The sequence below is a fragment of the Globicephala melas genome, chromosome 4 (assembly GCF_963455315.2).
Source record: "Globicephala melas chromosome 4, mGloMel1.2, whole genome shotgun sequence".
In the NCBI taxonomy this organism is placed as follows: domain Eukaryota; kingdom Metazoa; phylum Chordata; class Mammalia; order Artiodactyla; family Delphinidae; genus Globicephala; species Globicephala melas.
This window is the reverse complement of record NC_083317.1, coordinates 91,278,042-91,288,792: the sequence shown is the minus strand read 5'-3', so window position 1 is coordinate 91,288,792 and position 10,751 is coordinate 91,278,042. Positions and strand designations below refer to the sequence as shown.

Here is a 10,751-nt window from a genome sequence, read left to right as displayed (position 1 = left end):
TGTATTATGCAACCTGCTCCCCTTCTCCACAATGTCCTGCAGAATTATATAATTTCTTCTGCATTATTTAATTCATTTTATTTCTTCCAACAATCCTTGACAATCCTCTCTCCTCTAAAACCAGAAATATCCCTTCAAACCTATATAGCCTACGTGACACTCAATGGATGTTTTAGGATCACTGTCTCAATTATTCCTAGTAACAGCACTATGATGTTTATATTATCACCATGCCCATATCACAAATGAAGACCCTGTGTTGCAAAGAAGTTAAGCCTTTTGCCTACGGTCACCCTTTCCTAGCTTTTTCTCCAACTCTGGTTCGCACACCAGTCTGGATTTTTCAAATGGTCCACGTACCATGCACCGTGCACTTGTATTCCTCCGTGTGCTTATACACTTTCCCCTGCCTGGCTGTTCTCCTCTCACACCCCTGGTGTGTCCTAGTTTAACTCCTCCTTTCTCTCCAGAAGTACCTCAGAAATAACTTTGGGTGGGGAATTATTTCCCATATTCTCTGCTAGAATCTGTCACCCCTGAGTCTCCCTTGTGCTTTGCATATTTTATGTGACATACTTGTTTGTTCAAATGTCTGTCTCTCTTATTGAATTATTCCCTACTTGAGGAATAGGGACCCGTTCATCTTTGTTTTCATTGCCTATCCCCATACCTGATATATATTAGGTACTCATCTTTATTGAATCAGCTCTGGACAAGAATAAATAAAAAATGGTATCGTAGCAGATGAGAAATCTAGTCAGAATTAGAATTTTTATTTTGTAAAGTTTAATATTTAATTGTACTTGAACTCTCTTAAACATTCAGGACATTTTAATTTATACGGACCTCTGTCAGCCAGGATTGGAATTGTATATACCCATAATTCTGTACATAACGCCACTCCCTTTCATGAAGTCTTTGTATATTTTTCATTAGAGTTCACTTGTTAACAACCCGCCCTAAGACACTTAGCAGATCAGTTGTCAGCTGAGCTCTGTTTTTCACTCACCACAGTGGGGTCCATAGAAAAATCGTAAAACGTAGTGAGGGACCTTAGAATCCAGCTGGGATGACAAATCTAATACACAGAAAATTTAAGTATAAATACTCCTAATGTGCAACTACAATACACCAGTGTGTTACTGAATACAGACTGAAGACCACTTGTAGTTAATTAGTCCAGTTTTCCTAATACTGCTCTGCAGGATACAACAAACTGTCATCCAAAACTGTGTAGGGGAGAAAAGCCTCCATCTGCCACTCAGTAGCAAGGTTATGAAACTAAACTCTCCTATCCTGGCAAAAGGCTTCCCTCTTTGGATGGATGCCATCCCAGACTTTTATTTAAAGTTCAGCGAGCCAGGCCAATTCATGTCACTAATTCCATAAAACATGTTGGCTTTCTATGGTAGCCTTAAAGTTTTCCAGTCATTCTGATAACTCATGACTAGGCAATACACCATATTTTGCTTCTTGGATTTCTATAGAGGTGCTACTTCATTTTGTTGTCCTCATTCTTACCCTGAATTTGTGTTTTTAAAATTAGCTCTGGTGATGTAACTGATCCCAGGGTCTTTTTTTCCCCCCTTAACTTAACAAATCACACTTTATTGCTTCTGTCCTCAGTTTTTCTTAAAAGTGATTTTGAAAATGTATAAGCTTAAACTTGGCTTTCATTGTAATACATTGTCTTTAATGCAGTTGTGCATTTGTGACTTTAATTCTGAGCTTCAAAAGAATAGTGCGTGTTTGTGTGTGTGTATTTTATGTCTTCTCATAGCTTTTGTATCAGGTGCCTTCTACTTTTATTTATTGTTTGTCTTTTTTCTATAGTAAACATCAACAGCAAAACATAAGATTAAATAATTAATACATGATTTTCTATAGGAATGAAGTATTTCCCCTGATTAAAATCACTAACATTTTATGAACAGCTAATATAGATTACTGTTTTGTTTTCACCTTGGAGGTTCTCTTTGTTGATTTATTTTCAGAAAATATACTGCTCTTATTTTCACAGGTAAAAAGATGGCCTATCAGAAGGTCAATGCAGATCGAAGAGCTCCAGGACATTCACAGTACCTAGACAATGATGACCTCCAAGCCACTGCCCTTGACTTAGAGTGGGACATGGAAAAGGAACTGGAGGAGCCTGGTTTTGACCAGTTCCAGCTAGATAGTGCTGAGAATCAGAACCTGGAGAATTCAGAGACTGCGGACCTCAGTCTTGATCCCATTCAACCAGCAACTTCACCCAAAGGAAGGTTTCAGCGACTTCAAGAAGAGTCTGACTATGTGACCCATTATACAAGATCTGCACCAAAGAGCAACCCCTGCAACTTTTGCCGCCTTTTAAAGCTATTTTGCACAGCAAGCATTTTATTTATTTCTGGAATTTTGATAGGCTATTACACACATAAAAACTGCTCTTCAAATGCTACGTCTTCAGGAACACTTGATCTTCAGTTACACCAAGAGATTCTCAAGACAATCCAAGCAGAAGATATTAGGAAGTCTTTCAGGTAGGTATGCAAGAAATGGATGTTGGTGGGATGCATCTTCTGGGAGAGATGTCTTACAGCGAATATCATACTGTGATTTTTCTATTGTTTAAGGTTAGTCTTACAAGCTGAGAAACATAACTAACCAGCAACCCCTTCACAGAGGGGGTGCACGTTTTCAGATTTACGATACTGTAATGCAAATTTATGGTGCTGCTTTAATAATTGATAATAAGAACTGTAACTACTGTGGAGATAATAGACTCCAGCCAGTGTATTTTCTCCCTCTTGGGAAAGCCCAGGTAAGCCAAATTGGGATGCAAAGATTGCTGGATGTGTGTGTAATAAAAACTAGGGCATTAGCCATACGATTGAAATTTTTAATGACATCAGAATAAAATAAACTTGCTTTATGGACTGAAATAACTGACAGGAGGTAAGACAAGCACTGCTCGTATTTGGTCCCCTGCATCACTGAGTTTCCCAGTTGAGTATTTTTATTGAAACACATTGCATTCCATATATCAGGCAATTCTAAAAGGTCACCTCTCTCTTTAAGGTAAGTTTGCATATGACCTCTCTAGCCAGAATGTGTTGTTAATAAGTTAAATGGTAAGAAAATATTTTTTATCAGGCCTTAATAATTCTGAATTCTTGGGAAAAGCTCCACTCATGTCATATAGCTATTGGGTAACTTAAATTTTGTTGCTTGATATATCATTAGCATATATGTTTAATTGTAAAGAGTTCCCTAGTTAACATATTTAGAGAAGTGAGGAACTGGAAGAGGAAGGTTCGATATTAGCCTCCACATATGTCTTCCATACCTGGCAATAAAGAATAATCCTAGGTGAATCATGTTTGTTGATTGTAGGCAGATGAGAGAGAAGGATACTAGGTCATAAGGATATTCCTTCTGGGTTACACTGACTTATTACCATCAAGATGTTGGCACATGTGCATTTCTAGGGATCTTCTAGGGAGCATGCCCACTGCAGGTGCACCATTTAATCTGTGTGCTGAAATATCACATGTATTGACGTTGGCAAATTATAATTCTCTTTCTGAATATCACATCTGAATGACTTGTGGGAATTTGTTTTCTACACCCTTCTATGTCTGCTATTTACTGTTGCATAAGCGTCTCTGGATGTGTCATATGCAGATACTAACAATTTCCATGGTATTTCTCAATGTAAAATTACTTACAGTGAATTGAGTGAAAGATATAGCATTGTCTTATAATGAGTGATTGTATCCGTCAGGATCCAACCATAAAAGAAAACTCCCTAAATATTTAAAGCAGAGGGCATTTAAAGTAGGGAAATAATTCCATCAGTGATGAAAAACTGAGAGGCCAGTCAGGGGACACTGAGGTAGCCAAGAGATGAACAACAAAATGGAGCCATTACTAAACCTACGCTGGAGAAAGGGAGTTGGGGTAACTTGATGGAAGCTGGAACTTTCTGCGTACACAAATGCAGGGGTTGGGCTGGCAGTGGGGATGTAACCTCAGCCAGGGGTACTACTGAAGACAGAGTAAGAAGTACCATGGCTTCTCCCTTCCTTCTGCCCTCCTACCAGTTGTTCCGTTGGTTGTCTGAACCCAGCACGCAGGCTGCTGACTCAGAGCCTGGAAAAACTCATCCCAAAGCGTTCAGATCCCTGTAGCAGGGGAAAAGCAAGGGGTCTGTCCAAAAATTAGATCTAACCAGCACAGGGATGTTATTTAAAGAGAGAGAGAGAGAGAGAAAGGAAGAAAGAAAATAGAAGAATTCCATAAAACTCTGTCTACTCTAACTTCATGGTGGACATTCATTTCATTACGAAAGTGTCTTCTGGAAAAGGATCCATGGATTTAACTCATTTTTCCTGAGCAACTGTTTAGTTTTTAATGATGGACACAATGAATCTCATAACCTAGCCTGCTTCCCTCTTTACTTTGGCTTTTAGTAAGTTCAGAGTCAAATTTGTATTGAAATCATAAAGAACTTACAGGCATGCCTTTTGTATACTAACTAGTCTGCATATTTTCTCTCCTTATCTTCCTTTGGCTTTCTTTGCCTTATTTTTTTTCCCAGCATCGTAGACAATTTTAAAAACTGACATGTCCTTTTTGTAAATAGGCAGCTGGTTCTAAAATGTTGAAAATGTATAATTAAGTAAACATATTCATCATTTCCCTCAGAATAGGAGTTGTATTACCATAAGGCTTATATTCTCTTAAACTCAAAAATCAACAAACTATATATTTAAAAAATATAACCACTGGCAATTTTACTTCTAAGCAATATTCAGTGGTTGGGCACAAATTCACAATTATGTCCTGTCAGATAGCCACAGTTTTTTCCTTGCTGAGATAATAGGTCTTTTTCATCAAAAAATAATATTTTGGTACAAATATGTTTACGTAACTTTCTTCGAATTACAACTCTTCATCCAAAGACAACTGTTCCCCCAGTAGTCGCGCTAACCACATGCCTTATTATGATTTCTTGTGTTTACTAAGTTATCCTGGCATTGGCTCTGTACATCATGGGTTCCTCCTGTTTCTTTTCATCAATTTATGATCAGTTTTGGGCTCTCACCAATCTACTGTCTTGTTCATCAGTTGCTGTATTTCTTCTCTATTTGTTCTCCATTCCTGCCCGTGCTGTAAGACTATGTCAGTTCTTGCCAAACATCCTAACAGTTATGCAATATAAAAGACACTCTTTTTATAATAGATAAGTTTGCAGACTCCATGAAGGAATGGACCTACTTGCTTTGCCCATCATTAGACTATTGTCCAGCAGACATTGAATCATTATTTTTCTAAGGGAGGAAATAAATGAATGCATGAATAGGTGAGGAACAGATCTGTGTTTAATTCATCAATTTTATTATGTATTCTGAAAATCATTTTACTTACCATTTAGGTTTTTCATATTATGATTATATTCAAAGTATTATAAATAAAATTTTGATTTATAACACAATTATAAAATACTAAATTATGTAGCTATAGTTACTCAGAGGCTATGCTAAGTTCTGATTTTAGATAAGTGACAACTGAAATCAAAACCAGATACTGTAAAAATGCTAAAGTATCACTATTGATGTCTCATTTTCAGCTGAGGCTTAAATACAATTGCTACTACTAGGACCAGTATGTAGAACTTCGGAGGAAAAAAGAAAAAGATGGTATAAAATCTTGAGATGATGACCCTGTTGTAGCCTAGGAGAGGTTAGAGAAGCTGAGAACTAGGAGAGTGGAAAAAGAGGATTTGGGGAGAAAGCTGCTAATGGTGGTGTAAGCCCCAGTCTTTTCTCAAGGAGGAAGCCTCAAGTCCAATGAAAAAGGGGTTTAATAGAACTCCTTGGAAGAACTGCGTGTCTGCCTTTCTACCTAAGAAATCGAAATGACAAGTCACGGACTGGCTAGTTGTGGATAAGATTGCCGAAGAAGAGGTGGTGGTTTGGGGTAGCCTATGGCAAAGTTTCCTTCTAGGGGCTCTATCCAAGCAGGGAGAGAGAGAGAGGGGAAGAGGGAGAGAAATCACTATGGTCTAAATGTTTGTGTCCCCCCCGCCCCAGAATTCATATGTTGTTGAAATCCTAATGCCCAATGTAATGGTATTGGGAGGTGGGGCTGCTGGGAGGGAGATGCTCAGGTCATGAAGCTGGAGCCCTCGTGAATGGGCTGAGATTTTATACAAGAGACCCCACAGGACTTCTAGTCCTTCCGTCATGTGAGGACACAGGGAGAAGGTATCCGTTGTGAACCAGGGAGAGGGCCCTTATCAGCCACCACACCAAATCTGCCAGTGCCATGATCTTAGAATTCCCTAACTCGAGAACTATGACATAATGTTGATAAGCCAACCAGTCCGTGGTACTTTGTTATAGCAGCCTGAAAGGACTAACAGAAAGAGAGAGATTGCGGGGGAGGAGCAAGCAAGCTTCCTGCATGGCTGAAAAGAACTTACCAGAGACAGAGCTAGAGGTCTGGTCAGATGCCTGGAAGAAGGAAGAAGGAGGTAGAGGAGAGTGCATTACTCATGTTAAAGGAAGGTGAGAAATCCCCAGTCGTGGGATGGGTGGGTGGGTCCCCAAAGAACTGATGAAGCTGGACACGTGGAAAGTTCAGCTGACTACTCCTGCTACAGTCAGAGTACCATGCCAGTTCTTGAAAGTTCTTGTCCAGTGAGAATCTTTTGCTCCTGCTTTAGCTATTCTCACTTGCTCTGTTGCAACCCTGGAGGTGTCAGAAGCTCTGAGAAAGGAGGTGTAAAAACACAGAAGAAACTGACTATTCTCCTTTCCTTGGCTGTAAGTTTCCCAATCTAGAGATGGTCAAAAAGTGGGGAAAAGTTCAAAGTTTTGACTATTAAATGACACTGAACCTTTTAATTACTCACTGGAGGAACTCAGGTCACTTAACAGTGACCAGAATTACTGGGTTTTTAATCCAGAAACAGGAAAACAAACAAATAAACTAACCCCAATTAATATAAATGGGAGAAAAAAAGTGCTTTATGATTGCATTCCCTGAATCATGCTTGCTCAGTGTAGAGATTACACATGCGCTATTTTTATGTGTAATGTTTTAGAAAAAAATACATTTGAATAATGTGTTGATCCAGAGAATCATTGATAGACATATTGACAGCATATTCCAGTTTATGGACCTAATTATCCCATAATAAAGCCCACATAAGCCAATTACTTGATATCATGTTGATCAAATAAAAGGAAATCATTTTCAACATTAGCACAGGAATATGAATACCGTGTGTGTGTATTAATCAGTCTTCTAATAAGATTCTCCTGGTCACTTCTGCAAATACTTGTTGCTATTTGAAAAAGGCATTCACTCTTACAGTGGTGGTTGATTTCTTTCATGTATCTTCATGTAAACAGATGGTGTATATTCAGATGTATATTGGATATATTCAGATGCGTGAGATTTAAAATAGGCCGTTAAAAGTTGCATTCATGTATGCTTTTGGTGACTTGGAACAGTAACTAGATAATGCAAGTTTATTGTAAGTATCAAAACAGGAGGCTGGGCTCACACAATAATCTGTGAATAGGAATTCATTTGACTGAGCCTTGTTGATAAGGAATTTGGATCCAGTCAACTCCAGGGACCCTAGTAGCCACAGTCCTCTAATTTTTACTAAAGGGTTGAACCACCAAAGTGATTTATCTCCCTTTCCATCTGTACTACTTTTTGTTTGCCTTATTCTTCTTCCAGTACCCACTGCTATGTTCTCCAATACATTATTCCTCCATTCCTCTTCTAGCCTATGGGGCTAGAATGAAGTATGATTGTTTTCCCTTTGGGGGTCAGCGATGTTTGTGACTCTGTCAAGTGCTTATCCCTAGTCTAATCAGATTTGGCCGAGAGCTCTTTAACTTAGAAGAAGCTTAAATGTGACTGGTACATGTTTTATTTCTCCTGTATAAGTCACAGAGCCTTTATCATATATATTGTTGAATGAATGATCTATATGTGTGTGCATGTGTATATACATACTAAAGATCGTAAGCACGTTGCTGAACAGAGTAAAGCATGTTGAAAGCTTCAAAATTTAGTTACGTAATATAAATTATAATAATAATTGAAGTGAATAAGCCAATGTGGTTAAGTATATTTTTGAATGTAGGAATGTTGCTTTTTGACAGCTGTAGATGCTGTGAAATGGTGAGAAGAAAAGGAGAAAATGTGCTACTCTAATTATGGTTAATATGGTATCTTTTTTTATGGAAGGGGCATTATTTTTTTTCTTCTTATAAGTAAAATGTATACAGAAAGTTGGAAAAAAATAAAGTAAAAACCACCCATAACCCTACCACCTTTTCCCCCATAATTTTATTCTTTCTTTCTATCTTTACCTAACAAGAAGCAAAATTGTATTGTACCATGTATATATTTTTTGATATCTGCTTTTGAATTTTTTTCCACTTACAATATATTGAGAACCATTTTTCAAACTAGTAAATACAGAATTGAATCAGTACATTAAAATGCTGCTGGCATTCCCTTATGTAGAGGACATGAATTTATTGAGCCCATCCTTTATAAATGTACATTTAGTTTGTCTCTACAAACATTTTCATACGTAAGTCTTTGTGTGCTTATTTAATTATTCCCTTCTGATAAATTCCTGGAAGCAGATCACAGATTCGGGGAGTTGAAATTTGTTTAGTTGTTTGCTTTGTGTTAGTTACCAAATTGCCTTGTAGGGCTGCCAGCCTTCTAGGTCCTCATTATTTTTTTGTTTTGATAGGCCAAAAATAGTGTTGACAAACTTTTATATCTTAATTGACCATTCATAGTTCTTTTTGCATGTATGAACCTTTTATAATTTAAAAACATGTTTACTGAATATTGTAGTAGAAAAATAGTCTATTACTTTATGTAATCTTTCTGGATTTTATTTAGTTGATGCATTTTATTTGTTAGCAAATGAACAATAAAATAAAATCCCTAGATTTTTAAAAATTTCTACATTATTTGGACAGGGGCAATATTTTTCATCTTTCTCTGGCTCGGTACAAGTAATTAACCATGAGTTAAGTTATACTGTGAAATGATCTTTACAAACATTAAGTAAAACACCACATTTTCTTAGCTGTTGATTAATTCTTCGAAAGTTTAGGAAATGTTATAAATTATCTTCTGTGATTTTTCTCTCCTCTGATCCCACAGGGCTATATTTTTTGCTGTTACACTTTAAAAATGCAAGGCTTGATGATGGTGATACCATCAGCAACTGTTCTCTGGTTTCCAGCTGTACTTTCCAGCCATCTTTCTGCCCCTCCTCTGTCTTGAATTATATTTTGGCTTCTGTCTTTTCTACTGTTTGTGTTTTTTGTTCCTTTCCAATTTCAGTATTTAGCGGGGTGAGAGCAGGAATGTTGGGAGATATGAAGGCAATAAAGCACCTGGCATTTGAATTGGAGAAAAACATGTAAATGTATTTAAAAAGTGCACATAATTCAATTTATGCAAATGACAGCAGAATGAATTTAACAGTAATAGAGTGATGGTTCCTAAAGGAAGTAATTAGCTATTCTATCATTGATTTTTCCAGATAACAAATGCACATTGTCTTAAATTTAATCACAAAAGGAATACAAAGGATTAGATTTATTTAATTATCCATAGTATTTTATTGCTCTGGACTTGAAGTAAAGCAACTGCTTCACTCAGTTTCTCAGTGTCATGTAGAGTGACATGAATTCTCTTAAATGGCTCAACTCAGATAAAAGCTTATGCCTTTCACAATTCTTAGGCATTTGTCTGGAACAAGAGCAGCACCCACCAATAAGATGAATGAGGATTATTGACAGAGGGTCTTTGAGTGCAATGGCCACCTTCTCAATCCTAGGCATTCTTTGAGGGTGGCTCAGGTGCCTCAGTGAAAGCCTGAGTCCTAACCACTGGACCCCAGGGAATTCCCATGATTCCCTTTTTTGATCTCCCACCAATTGAGTTCTCTCTTTCCTTGAAACTCTCAGTACTTCATTTTCTCTCTCTTTGTTGACATAAACTACCTTCTACCTTGCAGTGGAGAAAGAACTATGCGTCTGGCCCAGTCCTTGAGTCATAGTATGTGGACACTCAGTAAATCTTTATTGCGGGAGACAGTGCACCCAAAATATAAACCTACTATCATTTTTTTAAAAGAAAATATACTTCTGGCTATTCATGTACATTACTGAAATTCAAAATTATATATATATATGTATCAGACCTTTGCCTTTTTAACATATTTTATATACATTCTCATAGCATGTGCTAAAAAGTTGATTTTGAAGGTAGAGGATTTTCTTTTCTCTAATGAAAACATGTGTTGTGTGTCTGCTGTATACCAGGCACTCTGCCAGTCACTCGACAGGTTTTAATGATATTCTGTTTAATCTAGAGAGCATTTCCTTTCTATAAAGAAGAAATGAAAGTAAAAATTGCACAGAAAGGTACTTCTATGATCACAGGTTTGATGGAGGTGCAAAGTAGATTCCCTCACAGATCTTTTCATGCCCTGCCAGTGTCAGGAAAGGGTTGTCTCAGACGAGGGCCAGTTCAGCCCGAAGGCTTGCTTTATTCCTTCTCCATGGTCAAGTAGAATCAAAGGGTTCTCCCCGCACCTTCTCCCTTTCCCCCCACCCTATCCCTCATCTCTTGCCCTCTCCCTGCTCCCTACACACACACATTATTTTATCCTCGAGGTTATATACTACGATTAGGTTACTTACTTT

The 10,751-nt window shown here is 37.6% G+C and overlaps 1 protein-coding gene across 1 annotated transcript in view; it reads left to right on the top strand.

Annotated features, from left to right (window-relative positions):
* The first annotated feature begins 230 nt into the window (after positions 1–230).
* NAALADL2 (N-acetylated alpha-linked acidic dipeptidase like 2) overlaps positions 231–10,751 on the top strand; it is an 801,118-nt gene continuing 790,597 nt past the window's right edge. Inside the window, 3 exon segments of the mRNA XM_060297515.1 lie at positions 231–376; positions 1,160–1,204; positions 2,019–2,522. Coding sequence (XP_060153498.1) covers positions 231–376; positions 1,160–1,204; positions 2,019–2,522 — 695 coding nt within the window.